The sequence below is a fragment of the Salvelinus alpinus genome, chromosome 4 (genome assembly GCF_045679555.1).
Source record: "Salvelinus alpinus chromosome 4, SLU_Salpinus.1, whole genome shotgun sequence".
In the NCBI taxonomy this organism is placed as follows: Eukaryota; Metazoa; Chordata; class Actinopteri; order Salmoniformes; family Salmonidae; genus Salvelinus; species Salvelinus alpinus.
This window is the reverse complement of record NC_092089.1, coordinates 7,257,040-7,281,562: the sequence shown is the minus strand read 5'-3', so window position 1 is coordinate 7,281,562 and position 24,523 is coordinate 7,257,040. Positions and strand designations below refer to the sequence as shown.

Here is a 24,523-nt window from a genome sequence, read left to right as displayed (position 1 = left end):
GAGTTGATCTGTTTTCAATCAGTGATGCTTCTACACAGGTCTTAGAGGGAACTGAAATCACATGTTTATTTAGAGGGAGAGGGAGAGGGAGAGGGGGAGAGATGTGATTGTATACAAATGTAAGCGAGGTTTGCAAATTGACCACAAGAAGCCCAAACAAATAATATTTGACTAAAACATAATTTCAGTCTACAAATGATTTGTAATTCTGTTCCATCCCCACCGACCATCCAGCGGAATAATTAATACGTGTTTATACACAGGGCCTTCAGACAGTACGTGTTAATACACAGGGCCTTCAGACAGTACGTGTTAATACACAGGGCCTTCAGACAGTACGTGTTAATACACAGGGCCTTCAGACAGTACATGTTAATACACAGGGCCTTCAGACAGTACATGTTAATACACAGGGCCTCCAGACAGTACATGTTAATACACAGGGCCTTCAGACAGTACATGTTAATACACAGGGCCTCCAGACAGTACATGTTAATACACAGGGCCTTCAGACAGTACATGTTAATACACAGGGCCTTCAGACAGTACATGTTAATACACAGGGCCTTCAGACAGTACATGTTAATACACAGGGCCTTCAGACAGTACGTGTTAATACACAGGGCCTTCAGACAGTACGTGTTTATACACAGGGCCTTCAGACAGTACGTGTTAATACACAGGGTCTTCAGACAGTACATGTTAATACACAGGGCCTTCAGACAGTACATGTTAATACACAGGGCCTCCAGACAGTACATGTTAATACACAGGGCCTTCAGACAGTACGTGTTAATACACAGGGCCTTCAGACAGTACGTGTTAATACACAGGGCCTTCAGACAGTACATGTTAATACACAGGGCCTTCAGACAGTACATGTTTATATACAGGGCCTTCAGACAGTACATGTCTATACACCCTTTGACTTTTTCCATGTTTTGTTTTGTTACAGACTGAATTTAAAATGTAGTTTTTTTTGTCAATCAACATATATATATATATATTTTTTTTTTTACAAATATTCTTTTTTTTTTACAAGTATTTTGTGTAGATATTTGATAAACAACAACAATGAAATAAATGTTAATCCCATTTTGTAACAACAAAATGTGGAAAAAGTCAACGGGTGTGAATACTTTCTGACAACCAGAGATATTAGAGAAAGGAGGAGATAGGAATCCCACAACCAGAGATATTAGATAAAGGAGGAGATGGGAATCCCACAACCAGATATATTAGAGAAAGGAGGAGATAGGAATCCCACAACCAGAGATATTAGAGAAAGGAGGAGATAGGAATCCCACAACCAGATATATTAGTGAAAGGAGGAGATATTAGAAAAAAGAGGAGATGGGAATCCCATAAACAGAGATATTAGAGAAAGGAGGTGATGGGAATCACACAACCAGAGATATTAGAGAAAGGAGGAGATGGGAATCACACAACCAGAGATATTAGAGATGGGAATCACAACCAGAGATATTAGAGAAAGTAGGAGATGGGAATGAGAGATGCTAAGATAATCGCCACGCAATCCCTTTTCAAAGTCGGGGTATGATGCCACGTTCTAAAAATGTCCAACTTGATAACTGGTTGTAGATATGCACGTTCGACGTTCAACCAGTTAGCAAGTCGAACGTTTCCTGAGTTCCGACAAGCACGTGAACGCAGCAATCAGGCCTGGAATTTAGTGACCATTTCTGAAGGATATTTTTGTCATATGAAACCGCTTGCATTTCTGATGCACTTTTGAGAACAGTGTATTCCCACTAATTGCTATTTTGGAACATTTGTGCATATAGCCTATTGCCTTGTGCTTTTATAATCCTGCCTTGTGGGCATCAAGCCTTCTGCCTTGTGGGCATCTAGCCTCCTGCCTCGTGGGCATCAAGCCTCCTGCCCCGTGGGCATCTAGCCTCCTGCCTCGTGGGCCTCCTGCCTCGTGGGCATCAAGCCTCCTGCCTCGTGGGCATCAAGCCTCCTGCCTCGTGGGCATCTAGCCTCCTGCCTCGTGGGCATCTAGCCTCCTGCCTCGTGGGCATTGCTGTGTTTTTATAATGTGAAGAAATACCCTAATAGTTTATCAACATTTTAAGCTAAACATTCTGATTCTTTTTGCATCAGCCTCATTGCTTTTTAAAAGTTTTTTCTAATGTACAGTGCTTGTATTCATTTGTGATCTGACGCTTCCAAAACTGCACCAGAGTCTGTTTTTAGAAAATGTATTTCTCGTAGAGAAGGACAAGATGACCAATAGAATCGTTGAACTTTTGTACTACGGGGGATAGTACTATTACCTGGCAGTAATAGTGGAGAAACCTGCCTGTTTTCATCGATAGTATCCAACATAATGTGACTTTTCTAAAGCTAAACGATATTACAGAGAATAAGTTAATTATTAAAGATTTGTAATGTTGTACTTCTTCATGAAATTCAATGCTAATGTTGGGCTTTTTGAGCTAGCGCCCAATGGACTCCCACTGGATGCGTTCCAGCAGATCACTGTTGTGACTCGCTGACTACATGTCAAATGTATGAAATTGACCCAAAAAAAGCATGTGATTTAAAGGTCATGGAGTTTTGACTGCAGAGTTCCTGCAGTTGCTCTTTAGCAACTTCATCCTGCAGCCATCGCCTGCATTGTGGGAGGATCTGTCACCAACCAATCATTTAAGGTGTTTTTTTGTATGACCCATGCGAATGTGACCGAAAGACATGACTGAAACAGGAACCCCTTACAGAAATGTACCATGGTGCTTTCACTGATACCATGGTATAGTCTGAATCATGGAAATGTACTGTTAGGTTCTTATATTTCAGAGTAAATAACTCACGGACACTAGAGAAGCTTTAACCAAGTTTAATAATTCCCAAAGGTTCTGTACAGCTGTAATCAGACAGCAAAAAATGTATATCTTCACAGTTTATATACCTCCTACTTAAGACACTCCTCCTCCTTACAGTTTATATACCTCCTACTGAAGACACTCCTCCTCCTTACAGTTTATATACCTCCTACTGAAGACACTCCTCCTTACAGTTTATATACATCCTACTTAAGACACTCCTCCTCCTTACAGTTTATATACCTCCTACTTAAGACACTCCTCCTCCTTACAGTTTATATACATCCTACTTAAGACACTCCTCCTCCTTACAGTTTATATACCTCCTACTTAAGACACTCCTCCTCCTTACAGTTTATATACATCCTACTTAAGACACTCCTCCTCCTTACAGTTTATATACATCCTACTTAAGACACTCCTCCTCCTTACAGTTTATATACATCCTACTTAAGACACTCCTCCTCCTTACAGTTTATGGCTCCACAGGAAGCTAATAAAGAGGGTAACAGGATAACAAACATTTATTACTGCCTTAAGAGAATCTGTCCTCACCTCCAAGACCTCAACCCCTCCTTCCTCTAATCCACAGATGTCCATCTCTCTCCTGTTTCACACGTTGCTCTCCTCTCATCCCCCTCTAATCCACAGATGTCCATCTCTCTCCTGTTTCACTCGTTGCTCTCCTCTCACCCCCCTCTAATCCACAGATGTCCATCTCTCTCCTGTTTCACTCGTTGCTCTCCTCTCACCCCCCTCTAATCCACAGATGTCCATCTGTCTCCCCTGTTTCACACGTTGCTCTCCTCTCAGCCCCCTCTAATCCACAGATGTCCATCTGTCTCGCCTGTTTCCCTCGTTCCTCTCCTCTCACCTGAAATCTGAGAGATATGGTAGCTTAATCTTTGGCATGTTTTAATCATTTACAGTATTTATCGTCCAGGGGTGTAGCGCTTGTTTCGGCCGGCAGAGGGAGCCGGTCGCTCTAGTGGTCTCTTCCGGTACTCTCTCTCTACAGCGGCTCTCTCACCAGCCTGCCTCGTCAGCTGAATGACAGAGACAACTGACAACCGGAGAGACAAACACCAGATAAACTAATATGTTTTAAACGTTTTCAGGGTGAGCAAGTTATAAAGCATATGGTATGAAACACCAAGAAGCAGAGTGTAATGGTATATTTTTTGACGTTTTGATAGCTTCTATGCTAACGGATGAACTAATTAAACTAACGTCGGCTAAAGTTAGCTCCAGTCAAGCTAGCCTGGGGGTGTCATGGCAACAGGACCAACGAACGGTCGTTCACACAGAAACACATAACTTGCTGTTTTTAGGGATATGTTGAGAAGTATATGATGAAAATGTCTCTGAGATAAGATGAGGATGTATACTTTTTTACAAATTGTTTAGAGTATGTTGGCTATTTAGAATTGAGTATCCAAGTCAGTTGAATAAGAGAGAGAAAACTGAAAACTGCATTGAAGAGAGAACCACCTGATAAACTATTTTAAATCTTCAAGGTTTCAGACTCCCTTCATTCCTCTCACCATACCCTATCCAGGTCCCAAGGTTTAATAGGGTACACTACTAGACCCTGTCTGCTGGGGTTTTTCACTATGAGTTAATAGGGTACACTACTAGACCCTGTCTGCTGGGGGTTTTCACTGAGTTAAAGGGGTTTAATAGGGTACACTACACCACTAGACCCTGTCTGCTGGGGTTTTTCACTGAGTTAAAGGGGTTTAATAGGGTACACTACACCACTAGACCCTGTCTGCTGGGGTTTTTCACTGAGTTAAAGGGGTTTAATAGGGTACACTACACCACTAGACCCTGTCTGCTGGGGTTTTTCACTGAGTTAAAGGGGTTTAATAGGGTACACTACACCACTAGACCCTGTCTGCTGGGGTTTTTCACTGAGTTAAAGGGGTTTAATAGGGTACACTACACCACTAGACCCTGTCTGCTGTGGGTTTTCACTATGAGTTAATAGGGTACACTACACTACTAGACCCTGTCTGCTGTGGGTTTTCACTATGAGTTAATAGGGTACACTACACTACTAGACCCTGTCTGCTGTGGTTTTCACTGTGAGTTAATAGGGTACACTAGACCCTGTCTGCTGTGGGTTTTTCACTATGAGTTAATAGGGTACACTACTAGACCCTGTCTGCTGTGGGTTTTCACTGAGTTAAAGGGGTTTAATAGGGTACACTACTAGACCCTGTCTGCTGTGGTTTTCACTATGAGTTAATAGGGTACACCACTAGACCCTGTCTGCTGTGGTTTTCACTATGAGTTAATAGGGTACACCACTAGACCCTGTCTGCTGTGGTTTTCACTATGAGTTAATAGGGTACACTACTAGACCCTGTCTGCTGGGGTTTTTCACTGTGAGTTAATAGGGTACACTACACTACTAGACCCTGTCTGCTGTTGTTTTTCACTATGAGTTAATAGGGTACACTACTAGACCCTGTCTGCTGGGGTTTTTCACTATGAGTTAATAGGGTACACCACTAGACCCTGTCTGCTGTGGTTTTTCACTATGAGTTAATAGGGTACACTACTAGACCCTGTCTGCTGTGGGTTTTCACTGAGTTAAAGGGGTTTAATAGGGTACTAGGCCTACGCTTTGCCTTTGCAGAGCGAGTAGTCAATGTTGCATTATGTGAGTACCATAAATTACTACGTTTTTGGTCACTTTACCCCCAAAAACGGTGGGACACAGACCATCATAATACATTGTATACAACTCCCATGCTTTCATGTTTCACTACATGCTGCTAGTACAAAACCATGGTGTTTTATTCATTGAAGTACCATGGTTCATGTTTACCATGGTAGCTAATAACATGTAAAAATGTTTTATGGTCACTACCATGGCAGCAAAATACATGGTATTTTCCTGCCATAGTAGTACAATGAAAAAACTACCATGGCACGTTCATGTTTTTTTGGTCACTACCATGGCAGGAATATACAATGGTATTTGCACCAGTACTATGGTATTTTCCTACCATGGTAGTGCCCCAAAAACCATAATAGTAACGTTACCATGGTATTTTTTATTTCATTGTACTACCATGGTACATTTTTGTAAGGGACCAACTTTGCCACGATTCATGTACAGTGAAGAAATCCAAATAAATGTGATATTTGAGGCTCTCTCAATGATTGATTGTATAATGTACCCACATTATTTCAGCTTGTGAGTGTGTGATATGGGGGTTGGAGCTATGTTAACTTCTAAACAATGGCCACAGCGCCATGTCGACCTGAGCCTTGCTGTCGAAAAACCATATTAGTGTCCGACTTTCATCAGTTGCAGAAACACCTCCGCTGAATTCACTCCCCTCAACTCTCGTTTTCAGTCGGTTGTTTTCGCCTTTACGGGCATTGCACGGCGCGGCACGTCGACGACGCATGGACAACGTACACAATGGGCGTTTCACATCTCCTGAAAAGTATCTCTGAGAAAACTACAATCAGTTCTCAAACTACAAACTGGTCCTTGTGGGTCCTTCTATAACCGAGTATTTTATCGCTGACGATTTATAGAAATGTTAAATATTTAATGAAAATATAGCAAATACACGTTAAACAAGACTCAGTCTTCAAAGTGATGGATTTATCTAATACTTGGTGTGATTATTGTTATTTAATGGAATGGTTTTGTCCTTAGTTGAGACTTTAATTAGACTAACCACTTCAGGCACTGAGGAGGACACATCCCCGCTTCCTTTTCCGCCACACAGTTTAAACTGACAGTTATTGTTGTGGAGGTCTGGGATTGAAGTTTTTGCAGATGGATTTTCCGATCCTTCGTGTTATTCAGGCAAATAAGATAAGACAACTAATAACCCATTTACATATAGCACTTCTTACCACACTTACAGTGTAGTGTTCATTTAGTAAAACAGGCGAAACGCGGGTGGAAGTCTGCGGAGATGTCTCTGCCACCGGAGAAAGCATCTGAACTAAAGCAGATCATACACAACCATCTGATCAAGGTAGCTAGTTACCGAAGCATTTAAACAAAACACATCCATTTTCATGACCAATCTGATAGCTTATGTGTTCAATACAATGGCGCTAGCTACTTGGAATTGGTACCACGACGTTTCTCTTACTGATAGAGAACACGAGCTAAAACATGAATAGACATACAGTTGGAGTCATTATAACTCGTTTTTTAACCACTCCACAAATTTCTTGTTAACAAACTATAGTTTAGGCAAGTCGGTTAGGACATCTAACCGACATCAATGTTGTGGCAAAACGGCTTAAGGACAACAAAGTCAAGGTATTTGAGTGGCCATTACAAAGCCCTGACCTCAAGCTCATAGAAAATTAGTGGGCAGAACTGAAAAAGCATCTGCGAGCAAGGAGGCCTACAATCCTGACTCAGTTACACCAGCTCTGTCAGGAGGAATGGACCAAAATTCACCCAACTTATTGAGGGAAGCTTGTGGAAGGCTACCCGAAACATTTGACCCAAGTTAAACAATTTAAAGGCAATGCTACAAAATAATAATTGAGTGTATGTAAACTTCTGACCCACTGGGAATGTGATGAAAGAAATAAAAGCTGAAATAAATCATTCTACTATTATTCTGACATTTCACATTCTTAAAATAAAGTGGTGATCCTAGCTGACCTAAAACAGATAATTTTTCCAAGGATTAAATGTCAGGAATTGTGAAAAACTGAGTTTAAATGTATTTGGCTAAGGTGTATGTAAACTTCCCAACTTCAACTGTAGCTAGCTATGTACAGGGACACACTTCTAGTTAAAGAGAGACTGTTGAATTATCCCACTGTTGCCATTGAGCGAGAACAGCCAGGAGTGGGGGCTTGAACCATTCTGTTCTAAGATTCTGTGACTAGTAGTAACGTGTGTTTTGTCAGATGAACATCCATGGGAAGATCAGAGATGTGTTGGCGGAGACCGTGAGAGAGGATCTGGACCCTGGACAGAGCTCTCTCTCTGAGGAGGACTTCCTCCGGGCTCTGCAACGCAGGGGAATCGTAGACGATGTCATGAAGGATCTTCGTTTCTCCAAGGTGAGTTAATGGGAAAGTCTTCCGTTCAGACGACACATTTATTATCAGAGGTTGAATGGAACTTTCTACGGAAGTCCAGAGAGGACATGAATACACAAGATCAAGACTTATCTGATGATCACCACATAACAAACGTTGTTTAAATTGAGACCACGAGGTAATTGAAAGTACCACACATCATTCATTTGTTCAGATGCACCATGCAGGATTAACCACCTCATCAAGGAGCCCTGTGGCTGTATTGATCACAATGCACTCCTGGGGCATTTAAGCCCTGAACAATGCCTGACAAGCTGGTCACAATGCACTCCTGGGGCATTTAAGCCCTGAACAATGCCTGACAAGCAGTTCACAATGCACTCCTGGGGAATTTAAGCCCTGAACAATGCCTGACAAGCTGTGTGCCGCCCCCAAGACCACAGCCAATCGCATGCAAGGAACAACGCAGCTAACTTGGCTAGTCTTGTAAGCTAGTTAGCTAGGTAGTCTTACTAGAACGTTGTCTATGCTGGTTGTTAGCTTGCATAACTGATATGTGTATAATTATAATGAACAATATTTGTTTTGTTGATAATATTAAAATGTACACTGGATCAACTCCATTACTGACAGGCTGATCAGATTCAATTTCAGCCTCAGAGGCTGATGAATCAGGATGCTGCCTTATAGGCTGTTTCATAGGTAAAGCTCCTTGCAGGCGGATTAGCTGACAGTGCTTTATAGGTTGATGCATAGAATCCAGAGTAGTTGTGCTCTATTCCTGGCAGGCTGATCAGATTCAACAGCAGCCTCAGAGCTAGATCAGATTCAATAGCAGCCTCAGAGCTAGATCAGATTCTATAGCCGCCTCAGAGCTAGATCAGATTCAACAGCAGCCTCAGAGCTAGATCAGATTCAATAGCAGCCTCAGAGCTAGATCAGATTCAACAGCAGCCTCAGAGCTAGATCAGATTCAACAGCAGCCTCAGAGCTAGATCAGATTCAACAGCAGCCTCAGAGCTAGATCAGATTCTATAGCAGCTTCAGAGCTAGATCAGATTCAACAGCAGCCTCAGAGCTAGATCAGATTCAACAGCAGTCTCAGAGCTAGATCAGATTTTATAGCAGCCTCTGAGCTAGATCAGATTCAACAGCAGCCTCAGAGCTAGATCAGATTCAACAGCAGCCTCAGAGGCTGATAAGTCAGTATGCTGTCTGCAAGGAGCCTTACACATGAAACAGCCTACAAGGCAGCATCCTGAGGCTGCTATTGAATCTGATCAGCCTGTCAGGAATGAAGCTCACCCACTCTGTAAATGTAAATATTATCCATAAAACATGCAGTGTCCCTTACAATTACACACATATCAGTTATGCAAGCTAACAACCAGCACGGATAACAAGCTAGCTAGCTAACTAGACTACCTTGCTAGCTCGCTTACTCACTCACCAGACGAGCCAAGTTAGCTGCGTTGTTGCTCGCATGCGATTGGGTGTGGTCTCGGAGGTGGCACACAGCCTGGTAGACAGGGCTGCCTGTCAGGCATAGTTAAGGGCATAGATGCCCCGTTAGCTCTAAAGGGACATTTATCTTGTTAACATTCTAAAGTAGAAACTGATGATGATCTCCAAACACAAATGAAAGCATGATGTCAGCATGAAATGTACCATCCCTTAGTGTGGCAGTCAACAAAAACATGGGCTCTGATCCATCCGTGGGCTCTGATCCACCTTGGGCTCTGATCCACTGTGGGCTCTGACTGTCAGTCTATCATCAACACTGATCCACCGTGGGCTCTGCTGCCTCAGCCAGACTGTCAGTCTATCATCAACACTGATCCACCGTGGGCTCTGATCCACTGTGGGCTCTGACTGTCAGTCTATCATCAACACTGATCCACTGTGGGCTCTGCTGCCTCAGCCAGACTGTCAGTCTATCATCAACACTGATCCACTGTGGGCTCTGCTGCCTCAGCCAGACTGCCAGTCTATCATCGATACTTATCCACCGTGGGCTCTACTGCCTCAGCCAGACTGCCAGTCTATCATCAACACTGATCCACTGTGGGCTCTGCTGCCTCAGCCAGACTGTCAGTCTATCATCGATACTTATCCACCGTGGGCTCTGCTGCCTCAGCCAGACTGTCAGTCTATCATCAACACTGATCCACTCCAATTTATAGTTTTTCTCGTCATCTCAACAAAACAACTTTTGTTATGTAGTGTTCATGACATAAATAAGATGTGATCTCAACATAATGAGGGGTTTGTATTGTTCATGACATAAATAACATGTGATCTCAACATAATGAGGGGTTTGTATTGTTCATGACATAAATAACATGTGATCTCAACATAATGAGGGGTTTGTATTATGTATTTGTTCATATGTCCTCTCTGGGCTTCCGTACCTTAACGTTGACTCTGTTTTGATAGGAAGTGCCTGACACAGAGTTAGGACTCCAGAGCACTCCAAAGCCTGCAACTCACTTTATTGACAAGGACCCGACAAAGCTCAAGAAAAGTAAGAACAACTGTTACCGGGCAGATTGAACGAGCAGTCTCTTGTAGCACCTAAAGTTCCCTTACTACTGTTCAGTGTCAAATGATTTGTATTTCTGTCCTCCCAGCCAACATGGACCCAGCGAGGAGGTACCTGTACCTCCAGGTCCTGGGGGGTAAGGCCTTTCTAGAGCACCTCCAGGAGCCAGAGCCTCTACCTGGTCAGGTCTGCTCCACCTTCACCCTCTACCTGCACTTCAGGAACCAACGCTTCCACTCCAAGCCTGTCCCCTGTGCCTGTGAGCCAGACCTGCAGGAGGGCTTCCTGCTGGAGATACACAGAGAGGGACTGGGTACAGACTGGTTTACTTCCTGACTGCCTGATATTACACAACTGGCTTCCTGCTGGAGATACACATAGAGGGACTGGGTACAGACTGGTTTACTTCCTGACTGCCTGATATTACACAACTGGCTTCCTGCTGGAGATACACAGAGAGGGACTGGGTACAGACTGGTTTACTTCCTGACTGCCTGATATTACACAACTGGCTTCCTGCTGGAGATACACAGAGAGGGACTGGGTACAGACTGGTTTACTTCCTGACTGCCTGATATTACACAACTGGCTTCCTGCTGGAGATACACATAGAGGGACTGGGTACAGACTGGTTTACTTCCTGACTGCCTGATATTACACAACTGGCTTCCTGCTGGAGATACTCAGAGAGGGACTGGGTACAGGCTGGTTTACTTCCTGACTGCCTGATATTACACAACTGGCTTCCTGCTGGAGATACTCAGAGAGGGACTGGGTACAGACTGGTTTACTTCCTGACTTCCTGATATTACACAACTGGCTTCCTGCTGGAGATACACAGAGAGGGACTGGGTACAGACTGGTTTACTTCCTGACTTCCTGATATTACACAACTGGCTTCCTGCTGGAGATACACAGAGAGGGACTGGGTACAGACTGGTTGACTTCCTGACTGCCTGATATTACACAACTGGCTTCCTGCTGGAGATACACAGAGAGGGACTGTGTACAGACTGGTTTACTTCCTGACTGCCTGATATTACACAACTGGCTTCCTGCTGGAGATACACAGAGAGGGACTGGGTACAGACTGGTTTACTTTCTGACTGCCTGATATTACACAACTGGCTTCCTGCTGGAGATACACAGAGAGGGACTGGGTACAGACTGGTTTACTTCCTGACTTCCTGATATTACACAACTGGCTTCCTGCTGGAGATACACAGAGAGGGACTGGGTACAGACTGGTTTACTTCCTGACTGCCTGATATTACACAACTGGCTTCCTGCTGGAGATACACAGAGAGGGACTGGGTACAGACTGGTTTACTTCCTGACTGCCTGATATTACACAACTGGCTTCCTGCTGGAGATACACAGAGAGGGACTGTGTACAGACTGGTTTACTTCCTGACTGCCTGATATTACACAACTGGCTTCCTGCTGGAGATACACAGAGAGGGACTGGGTACAGACTGGTTTACTTCCTGACTGCCTGATATTACACAACTGGCTTCCTGCTGGAGATACACAGAGAGGGACTGGGTACAGACTGGTTGACTTCCTGACTGCCTGATATTACACAACTGGCTTCCTGCTGGAGATACACAGAGAGGGACTGGGTAAAGACTGGTTTACTTCCTGACTTCCTGATATTACACAACTGGCTTCCTGCTGGAGATACACAGAGAGGGACTGGGTACAGACTGGTTTACTTCCTGACTGCCTGATATTACACAACTGGCTTCCTGCTGGAGATACACAGAGAGGGACTGGGTACAGACTGGTTTACTTCCTGACTTCCTGATATTACACGACTGGCTTCCTGCTTGAGATACACAGAGAGGGACTGGGTACAGACTGGTTTACTTCCTGACTGCCTGATATTACACAACTGGCTTCCTGCTGGAGATACACAGAGAGGGACTGGGTACAGACTGGTTTACTTCCTGACTTCCTGATATTAGTTGACCTGTTTACTAGTTGACCTGTTTACTAGTAGTCCTGTTTACTATAGTTGACCTGTTTACTAGTAGTCCTGTTTACTAGTAGTCCTGTTTACTAGTAGTCCTGTTTACTATAGTTGACCTGTTTACTAGTAGTTCTGTTTACTAGTAGTCCTGTTTACTAGTAGTCCTGTTTACTAGTAGTCCTGTTTACTATAGTTGACCTGTTTACTAGTAGTCCTGTTTACTATAGTTGACCTGTTTACTAGTAGTCCTGTTTACTAGTAGTCCTGTTTACTAGTAGTCCTGTTTACTATAGTTGACCTGTTTACTAGTAGTCCTGTTTACTAGTAGTCCTGTTTACTAGTAGTCCTGTTTACTAGTAGTCCTGTTTACTAGTAGTCCTGTTTACTAGTAGTCCTGTTTACTAGTAGTCCTGTTTACTATAGTTGACCTGTTTACTAGTAGTCCTGTTTACTAGTAGTCCTGTTTACTATAGTTGACCTGTTTACTAGTAGTCCTGTTTACTAGTAGTCCTGTTTACTAGTAGTCCTGTTTACTATAGTTGACCTGTTTACTAGTAGTTCTGTTTACTAGTAGTCCTGTTTACTAGTAGTCCTGTTTACTAGTAGTCCTGTTTACTATAGTTGACCTGTTTACTAGTAGTCCTGTTTACTATAGTTGACCTGTTTACTAGTAGTCCTGTTTACTAGTAGTCCTGTTTACTAGTAGTCCTGTTTACTATAGTTGACCTGTTTACTAGTAGTCCTGTTTACTAGTAGTCCTGTTTACTAGTAGTCCTGTTTACTAGTAGTCCTGTTTACTAGTAGTCCTGTTTACTACTAGTCCTGTTTACTAGTAGTCCTGTTTACTATAGTTGACCTGTTTACTAGTAGTCCTGTTTACTAGTAGTCCTGTTTACTAGTAGTCCTGTTTACTAGTAGTCCTGTTTACTAGTAGTCCTGTTTACTAGTAGTCCTGTTTACTAGTAGTCCTGTTTACTATAGTTGACCTGTTTACTAGTAGTCCTGTTTACTATAGTTGACCTGTTTACTAGTAGTCCTGTTTACTATAGTTGACCTGTTTACTATAGTTGACCTGTTTACTAGTAGTCCTGTTTACTAGTAGTCCTGTTTACTATAGTTGACCTGTTTACTAGTAGTCCTGTTTACTATAGTTGACCTGTTTACTAGTAGTCCTGTTTACTATAGTTGACCTGTTTACTAGTAGTCCTGTTTACTATAGTTGACCTGTTTACTAGTAGTCCTGTTTACTAGTAGTCCTGTTTACTATAGTTGACCTGTTTACTAGTAGTTCTGTTTACTATAGTTGACCTGTTTACTAGTAGTCCTGTTTACTATAGCTGGCCTGTTTACTAGTAGTCCTGTTTACTATAGTTGGCCTGTTTACTAGTAGTCATGTTTACTAGCTGTCCTGTTTACTAGTTGACCTGTTTACTAGTAGTCCTGTTTACTAGTAGTCCTGTTTACTAGTAGTCCTGTTTACTAGTAGTTATGTTTACTAGTAGTCCTGTTTACTAGTAGTTATGTTTACTAGTAGTCCTGTTTACTTTAGTTGGCCTGTTTACTAGTAGTTTTGTTTACTAGTAGTCCTGTTTACTTTAGTTGGCCTGTTTACTAGTAGTCCTGTTTACTTCACCTGCCTGTTGTTCCACAAGTGTTTACTTTGGATAGGAACAACATTGCCTCCTTTCATTTATCTTCTCATTGATCCTTATTGTACAATAGTGGGTGTATATTTTAGTGCTAGTTTTACAGGCCTGCATTGAGTTTACTCAGGAACAATAAGCCTGTCACTACAACAACAAAAGTATCGGGGCCTCCTGAGTGGCGCAGCGGTCTAAGGCTCTGCATCGCCACAACGAGTCGCCACAAGGAGTGCTAGAGGTGTCACTACAGACCCGAGTTCGATCCCGGGCTGTATCACAACCGGCTGTGATCGGGAGTCCCATAGGGCGGCATACAATTGGCCCAGTGTTGTCTGGGTTAGGGAGGGTTTGGCCGGGGGGGGGCTATACTTGGCTCATCCCACTCTAGCGACTCCTTGTGGCGGGCCGGGTGCCTGCAGGCTGACTGCGGTCGTCAGTTGAACAGTGTTTACTCCGACACATTGGTGCGGCTTCTGGGTTAGGCGGGCGGGTCATGTTTCAGAGGACGCATGACTCGACCTTCGTCTCCCGAGCCCGTTGGGGAGTTACAGCGATGAGACAAGATTGAAATTGATGAGAAAGTGGGGGTAATACCAGAATACCAGAAAGAGGGGCTTATTGTTCCTGACCTTCCTTTGTCTCTGTGTCTTACAGGCGATGGCAGTAAGATGGCAGATTCCACCACGATGTTGTCTATCTGTGACCCGGTCCACCTGGTGTTGATAAAGAGAGACACGTCCAGCGAAACCACCCTGGTCTCCTCTTACTTCCTGGACTGGAGGACCGTCCTCTCCTCTCCCTCTGGGAAGACCAGCATTGCTGTAGAGCTGCTTGGAGTCGGTAGGGACACTGGGGGGTTAAACTATTTGAGGTTTAATTTTCTGAAGGATAATTAACCTGCATTTTCTATTAATTAGCCTGATTTACACACCCAGTTAAATACATAGAAATTAAAGATTAAAGAGAGGGAAAACATCCTGTCTGCTGTTCTGGGTTTATGTTCTGTTCCAACTGGTAGTGAATGTAAGGTAGTGACTGGTCTGTCTGCTGTTCTGGGTTTCTGTTCTGTTCCAACTGTCGGTAGTGAATGTAAGGTGTTTCTGGTCTGTCCTAACAGGTGTTCAGTATGTCTCTGTATCCTAACAGGTAGTGAATGTAAGGTAACAGCTGGTCTGTCCTAACAGGTGTTCAGTATGTCTCTGTATCCTAACAGGTAGTGAATGTAAGGTAACAGCTGGTCTGTCCTAACAGGTGTTCAGTATGTCTCCTCTGTATTCTAACAGGTAGTGAATGTAAGGTAACAGCTGGTCTGTCCTAACAGGTGTTCAGTATGTCTCTGTATCCTAACAGGTAGTGAATGTAAGGTAACAGCTGGTCTGTCCTAACAGGTGTTCAGTATGTCTCCTCTGTATTCTAACAGGTAGTGAATGTAAGGTAACAGCTGGTCTGTCCTAACAGGTGTTCAGTATGTCTCTGTATCCTAACAGGTAGTGAGTGTAAGGTAACAGCTGGTCTGTCCTAACAGGTGTTCAGTATGTCTCTGTATCCTAACAGGTAGTGAGTGTAAGGTAACAGCTGGTCTGTCCTAACAGGTGTTCAGTATGTCTCTGTATCCTAACAGGTAGTGAATGTAAGGTAACAGCTGGTCTGTCCTAACAGGTGTTCAGTATGTCTCCTCTGTATTCTAACAGGTAGTGAATGTAAGGTAACAGCTGGTCTGTCCTAACAGGTGTTCAGTATGTCTCTGTGTCCTAACAGGTAGTGAATGTAAGGTAACAGCTGGTCTGTCCTAACAGGTGTTCAGTATGTCTCTGTATCCTAACAGGTAGTGAATGTAAGGTAACAGCTGGTCTGTCCTAACAGGTGTTCAGTATGTCTCTGTGTCCTAACAGGTAGTGAATGTAAGGTAACAGCTGGTCTGTCCTAACAGGTGTTCAGTATGTCTCTGTGTCCTAACAGGTGTTCAGTATGTCTCTGTGTCCTAACAGGTGTTCAGTATGTCTCTGTGTCCTAACAGGTAGTGAATGTAAGGTAACAGCTGGTCTGTCCTAACAGGTGTTCAGTATGTCTCTGTATCCTAACAGGTAGTGAGTGTAAGGTGACGGCTGGTGTACTCAACATGAGTCTTGAACTGTACCCTCCTCTGTCAGAGATCCTGTCACCTGACATCATCACCACCCAGGTCAGAGACTGGTCGTAATGCTGCTATGCTCTGTCATGTTGTCACGCTACGATTCACTGACATCTGATGTTGTTCCTCCCTAAGAGGCAGCCGTCGATAATGGTTGTTCCTGGTGTTTGTTGTCTGCAGCAATCCCTGGAGCGGCAGAAGACGGCGGAGAAGGAGAGGCTGTTTCTGGTTTACGCTAAACAGTGGTGGAGAGAGTTTCTAGAGATCAGACAGACAAACCAGTCCAAACTGGTCAAGATCTTTGCTCAGGTTCCTCACAATGTTTTAGTTGTAATACTTGTGTTTTAATATAATGCTGATGTATTAGTGTTTAATAATATTCAAAAACATTGGTGTGTGTGTTGAGAATGGTGTCAACCGACCAGTGCGTTAGCCGTGCTGGGGGTTAGCCGTGCCGGGTGTTAGCCGTGCCGGGTGTTAGCCGTGCCGGGTGTTAGCCGTGCCGGGTGTTAGCTGTGCTGGGTGTCAACCGGCCAGTGTGTTAGCTGTGCTGGGTGTTAGCCGTGCCGGGTGTTAGCCGTGCCGGGTGTTAGCCGTGCCGGGTGTTAGCGTGCCGGGTGTTAGCAGTGCCGGGCGGCAGCCGTGCCGGGCGTTAGCTGAGCTGGGTGTCAACCGGCCAGTGTGTTAGCCGTGCCGGGTTTTAGCCATGTTAGCCGTGCTGGGCGGTAGCTTTGCTGTGTGTTAGCTGGGCTGTATTTGAACTTTGCTGTGTGTTAGCTGGGCTGTATTTGAACTTTGCTGTGTGTTAGCTGGGCTGTATTTGAACTTTGCTGTGTGTTAGCTGGGCTGTATTTGAACTTTGCTGTGTGTTAGCTGGGCTGTATTTGAACTTTGCTGTGTGTTAGCTGGGCTGTATTTGAACTTTGCTGTGTGTTAGCTGGGCTGTATTTGAACTTTGCTGTGTGTTAGCTGGGCTGTATTTGAACTTTGCTGTGTGTTAGCTGGGCTGTATTTGAACTTTGCTGTGTGTTAGCTGGGCTGTATTTGAACTTTGCTGTGTGTTAGCTGGGCTGTATTTGAACTTTGCTGTGTGTTAGCTGGGCTGTATTTGAACTTTGCTGTGTGTTAGCTGGGCTGTATTTGAACTTTGCTGTGTGTTAGCTGGGCTGTATTTGAACTTTGCTGTGTGTTAGCTGGGCTGTATTTGAACTTTGCTGTGTGTTAGCTGGGCTGTATTTGAACTTTGCTGTGTTGCTTGCAGGATGAGAACGGCGTCAACAGGCCGGTGTGTTCCTACGTGCGTGTCCTGCGTGCTGGTCGTCTCCTGGAGAGTCCCCGTCAGGCGGCCCGCTTCGTTAGCATGCTGGGCCTGGAGAAAGCCCCCGTGGTGGGAGGAGGGGGCAAACAGGAGCAGTGGTGCTCCCTTCTCGCCTTCCTCTGTAGAAACAAGGTGAGGACTGGCTCTGTTCTGAACCACACACACACACACCACACACCACACACCACACACACACACACCACACACACACCACACACCACACACCACACACACACACACCACACACACACCACACACCACACACACCACACACCACACACCACACACCACACACCACACACACACACACACAGAGCCTGAATCATTTAGACAGCTGTAATACTATTAAGTGTTTAACCTCTGAGAACTCATCTCTCTCTGTGTTCTAATCCTCAGTGGGGGAATTGTAAAATAATTGATTTATGAAACGGTTAAACTGTCTATTATGAGAAGATGTATTTATATCCTGATGGACGGTTCTGGGATTTCCCCAGTGCAGCAGAATGAACAAATGCCTCGTCTCCTCTTCTATCCTCTCCTCTCCCCCCTCTCCTCCCCTCTCTTCTCTCCTCTCCCCCTCCCCCCCTCCCCTCTCTTCTATCCTCTCCTCTCCTCCCCTCTCTTCTCCCCTCTCCCCCTCCCCTCTCTTCTCTCCTCTCCCCCCTCTCCTCCCCTCTCTTCTCCCCTCTCCCCCTCCCCTCTCTTCTATCCTCTCCTCTCCCCCCTCTCCTCCCCTCTCCTCTCTTCTCTCCTCTCCCCCTCCCCTCTCTTATATCCTCTCCTCTCCCCCCTCTCCTCCTCTCATCTTCTCCCCTCTCCCCCTCCCCTCTCTTCTATCCTCTCCTCTCCCCCTCCCCTCTTCCTCCTCTCTTCCTCCTCTCTCCTCTCTCCCATCCTCTCCTCTTCTATCCTCCCCTCCCCCTCTCTTCCTCCTCTCCTCTCTCCTCTCTCCCTTCCTCTCCTCTACGATGGCAGACACAGCTCTCACAAAGTCGTCTTTGTCACAGATGGTTCCATTCCAGGGAAATTAATTTAGCTTGGTCAGTCCCTGCTTGCTCTGTCTCCAGCTCTGCACGACTGTCCTCCTTCTTTACCCTTCCAGGAAACATGGATCAGTCCTCCCTCTACAGTAGAGTCCACATTACATCAGTCCTCCCTCTACAGTAGAGTCCACATTACATCAGTCCTCCCTCTACAGTACAGTCCACATTTTATCAGTCCTCCCTCTACAGTACAGTCCACATTACATCAGTCCTCCCTCTACAGTAGAGTACACATTACATCAGTCCTCCCTCTACAGTAGAGTACACATTACATCAGTCCTCCCTCTACAGTAGAGTCCACATTACATCAGTCCTCCCTCTACAGTAGAGTACAGTCCACATTACATCAGTCCTCCCTCTACAGTACAGTCCACATTACATCAGTCCTCCCTCTACAGTACAGTCCACATTACATCAGTCCTCCCTCTACAGTACAGTCCACATTACTGAACTGAGACATGATGACCAGCCCTGTTAGAGTTAGGAACTGAGACATGATGACCAGCCCTGTTAGAGTTAGGAACTGAGACATGATGACCAGCCCTGTTAGAGTTAGGAACTGAGACATGATGACCAGCCCTGTTAGAGTTAGGAACTGAGACATGATGACCAGTCCTGTTAGAGTTAGGAACTGAGACATGATGACCAGTCCTGTTAGAGTTAGGAACTGAGACATGATGACCAGCCCTGTTAGAGTTAGGAACTGAGACATGATGACCAGCCCTGTTAGAGTTAGGAACTGAGACATGATGACCAGCCCTGTTAGAGTTAGGAACTGAGACATGATGACCAGCCCTGTTAGAGTTAGGAACTGAGACATGATGACCAGCCCTGTTAGAGTTAGGAACTGAGACATGATGACCAGTCCTGTTAGAGTTAGGAACTGAGACATGATGACCAGTCCTGTTAGAGTTAGGAACTGAGACATGATGACCAGTCCTGTTAGAGTTAGGAACTGAGACATGATGACCAGTCCTGTTAGAGTTAGGAACTGAGACATGATGACCAGCCCTGTTAGAGTTAGGAACTGAGACATGATGACCAGCCCTGTTAGAGTTAGGAACTGAGACATGATGACCAGCCCTGTTAGAGTTAGGAACTGAGACATGATGACCAGTCCTGTTAGAGTTAGGAACTGAGACATGATGACCAGTCCTGTTAGAGTTAGGAACTGAGACATGATGACCAGCCCTGTTAGAGTTAGGAACTGAGACATGATGACCAGCCCTGTTAGAGTTAGGAACTGAGACATGATGACCAGCCCTGTTAGAGTTAGGAACTGAGACATGATGACCAGCCCTGTAGGTTAGAGTTAGGAACTGAGACATGATGACCAGCCCTGTTAGAGTTAGGAACTGAGACATGATGACCAGTCCTGTTAGAGTTAGGAACTGAGACATGATGACCAGTCCTGTTAGAGTTAGGAACTGAGACATGATGACCAGCCCTGTTAGAGTTAGGAACTGAGACATGATGACCAGCCCTGTTAGAGTTAGGAACTGAGACATGATGACCAGTCCTGTTAGAGTTAGGAACTGAGACATGATGACCAGTCCTGTTAGAGTTAGGAACTGAGACATGATGACCAGCCCTGTTAGAGTTAGGAACTGAGACATGATGACCAGCCCTGTTAGAGTTAGGAACTGAGACATGATGACCAGTCCTGTTAGAGTTAGGAACTGAGACATGATGACCAGTCCTGTTAGAGTTAGGAACTGAGACATGATGACCAGCCCTGTTAGAGTTAGGAACTGAGACATGATGACCAGCCCTGTTAGAGTTAGGGACTGAGACATGATGACCAGCCCTGTTAGAGTTAGGAACTGAGACATGATGACCAGCCCTGTTAGAGTTAGGAACTGAGACATGATGACCAGCCCTGTTAGAGTTAGGAACTGAGACATGATGACCAGTCCTGTTAGAGTTAGGAACTGAGACATGATGACCAGCCCTGTTAGAGTTAGGAACTGAGACATGATGACCAGCCCTGTTAGAGTTAGGAACTGAGACATGATGACCAGTCCTGTTAGAGTTAGGAACTGAGACATGATGACCAGCCCTGTTAGAGTTAGGAACTGAGACATGATGACCAGCCCTGTTAGAGTTAGGAACTGAGACATGATGACCAGCCCTGTTAGAGTTAGGAATTGAGACATGATGACCAGTCCTGTAGGTTAGAGTTAGGAACTGAGACATGATGACCAGCCCTGTTAGAGTTAGGAACTGAGACATGATGACCAGCCCTGTTAGAGTTAGGAACTGAGACATGATGACCAGCCCTGTTAGAGTTAGGAACTGAGACATGATGACCAGTCCTGTTAGAGTTAGGAACTGAGACATGATGACCAGCCCTGTTAGAGTTAGGAACTGAGACATGATGACCAGCCCTGTAGGTTAGAGTTAGGAACTGAGACATGATGACCAGCCCTGTAGGTTAGAGTTAGGAACTGAGACATGATGACCAGCCCTGTAGGTTAGAGTTAGGAACTGAGACATGATGACCAGTCCTGTTAGAGTTAGGAACTGAGACATGATGACCAGCCCTGTTAGAGTTAGGAACTGAGACATGATGACCAGCCCTGTTAGAGTTAGGAACTGAGACATGATGACCAGCCCTGTTAGAGTTAGGAACTGAGACATGATGACCAGCCCTGTTAGAGTTAGGAACTGAGACATCATGACCAGCCCTGTTAGAGTTAGGAACTGAGACATGATGACCAGCCCTGTAGGTTAGAGTTAGGAACTGAGACATGATGACCAGCCCTGTAGGTTAGAGTTAGGAACTGAGACATGATGACCAGCCCTGTTAGAGTCAGGAACTGAGACATGATGACCAGCCCTGTTAGAGTTAGGAACTGAGACATGATGACCAGCCCTGTAGGTTAGAGTTAGGAACTGAGACATGATGACCAGCCCTGTTAGAGTTAGGAACTGAGACATGATGACCAGCCCTGTTAGAGTTAGGAACTGAGACATGATGACCAGCCCTGTTAGAGTTAGGAACTGAGACATGATGACCAGCCCTGTTAGAGTTAGGAACTGAGACATGATGACCAGCCCTGTTAGAGTTAGGAACTGAGACATGATGTTTTTGGTGTTTCCAGGGCGATTGTGACATCTCTCTGATCTGATTGGTTGTGTGTTTCCAGGGCGACTGTGAGGACCATGCCACCCTGCTGTGCAGTCTGTTGCTGGGCTTCGGCCTGGATGCCTACGTGTGTGTTGGCACTAAGCCCAAGGGCCTGGCACACACCTGGGTGATGACCAGGGGCACTGACGGCACCATCACCTTCTGGGAGAGCCTGACCGCACACAGGTGAGACTGAAGCCTGGTTCAGATACAACAGCCCACGTGAGACGAGACAGAACCAGACTGTTTCACAATGTTGTAGCTGATTGAAGACGAGACATTTAGATCAAAAAGACCAGCCCAGGGCCTCCCTAGTGGCCAGCGGTCCGAGTGGCCAGCGGTCTGAGGCGCTTACTGCTGTGTTGTAGCAAACAAGTTTCATGAAGTACATTCACCAGAAAAGTTACACGCTTTGCAACTGGTCAGAGAAATATCAACAAGCTAGGCTAGCTATTACTGCAACAAAACAGCTAGCTATTACTGCAGCAAAACAGCTAGTTATTACTGCAGCAAAACAGCTAGTTATTACTGCAGCAAAACAGCTAGTTATTACGGCAACAAAACAGCTAGTTATTACGGCAACAAAACAGCTAGTTATTACTGCAACAAAACAGCTAGTTATTACTGCAACAAAACAGCTAGTTATTACGGCAACAAAACAGCTAGTTATTACTGCAACAAAACAGCTAGTTATTACTGCAACAAAACAGCTAGCTATTACTGCAACAAAACAGCTAGTTATTACTGCAACAAAACAGCTAGTTATTACTGCAACAAAACAGCTAGTTATTACTGCAACAAAACAGCTAGTTATTACTGCAACAAAACAGCTAGTTATTACTGCAACAAAACAGCTAGCTATTACTGCAACAAAACAGCTAGCTATTACTGCAGCAAAACAGCTAGCTATTACTGCAACAAAACAGCTAGTTATTACGGCAACAAAACAGCTAGTTATTACTGCAGCAAAACAGCTAGTTATTACTGCAGCAAAACAGCTAGCTATTACTGCAACAAAACAGCTAGTTATTACTGCAGCAAAACAGCTAGTTATTACGGCAACAAAACAGCTAGTTATTACGGCAACAAAACAGCTAGTTATTACTGCAACAAAACAGCTAGTTATTACTGCAGCAAAACAGCTAGTTATTACTGCAGCAAAACAGCTAGCTATTACTGCAGCAAAACAGCTAGCTATTACTGCAACAAAACAGCTAGTTATTACGGCAACAAAACAGCTAGTTATTACGGCAACAAAACAGCTAGTTATTACTGCAACAAAACAGCTAGTTATTACGGCAACAAAACAGCTAGTTATTACTGCAACAAAACAGCTAGCTATTACTGCAGCAAAACAGCTAGCTATTACTGCAGCAAAACAGCTAGCTATTACTGCAACAAAACAGCTAGTTATTACGGCAACAAAACAGCTAGTTATTACTGCAGCAAAACAGCTAGTTATTACTGCAGCAAAACAGCTAGCTATTACTGCAGCAAAACAGCTAGTTATTACTGCAACAAAACAGCTAGTTATTACGGCAACAAAACAGCTAGTTATTACTGCAGAAAAACAGCTAGTTATTACTGCAGCAAAACAGCTAGTTATTACTGCAGCACAACAGCTAGTTATTACTGCAACAAAACAGCTAGCTATTACTGCAACAAAACAGCTAGTTATTACTGCAACAAAACAGCTAGTTGTTACTGCAACAAAACAGCTAGTTATTACTGCAACAAAACAGCTAGTTATTACTGCAACAAAACAGCTAGTTATTACGGCAACAAAACAGCTAGCTATTACTGCAGCAAAACAGCTAGTTATTACTGCAACAAAACAGCTAGTTATTACGGCAACAAAACAGCTAGTTATTACTGCAACAAAACAGCTAGTTATTACTGCAGCAAAACAGCTAGTTATTACTGCAGCAAAACAGCTAGTTATTACTGCAGCACAACAGCTAGTTATTACTGCAACAAAACAGCTAGCTATTACTGCAACAAAACAGCTAGTTATTACTGCAGCAAAACAGCTAGTTATTACTGCAACAAAACAGCTAGCTATTACTGCAACAAAACAGCTAGTTATTACTGCAACAAAACAGCTAGTTATTACTGCAACAAAACAGCTAGTTATTACTGCAACAAAACAGCTAGTTATTACTGCAACAAAACAGCTAGTTATTACTGCAACAAAACAGCTAGTTATTACGGCAACAAAACAGCTAGTTATTACTGCAACAAAACAGCTAGTTATTACTGCAACAAAACAGCTAGTTATTACTGCAGCAAAACAGCTAGTTATTACGGCAACAAAACAGCTAGCTATTACTGCAACAAAACAGCTAGCTATTACGGCAACAAAACAGCTAGTTATTACGGCAACAAAACAGCTAGTTATTACTGCAGCAAAACAGCTAGTTATTACTGCAACAAAACAGCTAGTTATTACGGCAACAAAACAGCTAGTTATTACTGCAGAAAAACAGCTAGTTATTACTGCAGCAAAACAGCTAGTTATTACTGCAGCACAACAGCTAGTTATTACTGCAACAAAACAGCTAGCTATTACTGCAACAAAACAGCTAGTTATTACTGCAACAAAACAGCTAGTTATTACTGCAACAAAACAGCTAGTTATTACTGCAACAAAACAGCTAGTTATTACTGCAACAAAACAGCTAGTTATTACTGCAACAAAACAGCTAGTTATTACTGCAACAAAACAGCTAGCTATTACGGCAACAAAACAGCTAGTTATTACTGCAACAAAACAGCTAGTTATTACTGCAACAAAACAGCTAGTTATTACTGCAACAAAACAGCTAGTTATTACTGCAACAAAACAGCTAGTT

At 44.1% G+C, this 24,523-nt stretch overlaps 2 protein-coding genes across 2 annotated transcripts in view; one reads left to right on the top strand and one right to left on the bottom strand.

Annotated features, from left to right (window-relative positions):
* Window positions 1-242: 242 nt before the first annotated feature.
* LOC139572257 (keratin-associated protein 12-2-like) lies at window positions 243-881 on the bottom strand. Its single transcript, XM_071394901.1, has one exon. It carries the CDS (start codon window positions 879-881, stop codon window positions 243-245), a length of 639 nt encoding a protein of 212 aa, XP_071251002.1.
* A 5,718-nt stretch (window positions 882-6,599) lies between these two features.
* The window catches only part of cep76 (centrosomal protein 76), a 30,962-nt gene continuing 13,038 nt past the window's right edge, over window positions 6,600-24,523 (top strand). Inside the window, exons 1-9 of the mRNA XM_071395611.1 lie at window positions 6,600-6,859; window positions 7,758-7,913; window positions 10,329-10,416; window positions 10,523-10,747; window positions 14,704-14,889; window positions 16,134-16,231; window positions 16,361-16,489; window positions 17,442-17,630; window positions 21,691-21,857. Coding sequence (XP_071251712.1) covers window positions 6,797-6,859; window positions 7,758-7,913; window positions 10,329-10,416; window positions 10,523-10,747; window positions 14,704-14,889; window positions 16,134-16,231; window positions 16,361-16,489; window positions 17,442-17,630; window positions 21,691-21,857 — 1,301 coding nt within the window. The 5' untranslated portion in view covers window positions 6,600-6,796. The remainder of the gene's footprint in view (window positions 6,860-7,757; window positions 7,914-10,328; window positions 10,417-10,522; window positions 10,748-14,703; window positions 14,890-16,133; window positions 16,232-16,360; window positions 16,490-17,441; window positions 17,631-21,690; window positions 21,858-24,523) is intronic.

Coding starts and splice junctions, on each gene's coding strand:
- LOC139572257 (XM_071394901.1), bottom strand. CDS start 881: ATGTACTGTCTGAAGGCCCTGTGTATTAACATGTACTGTCTGAAGGCC.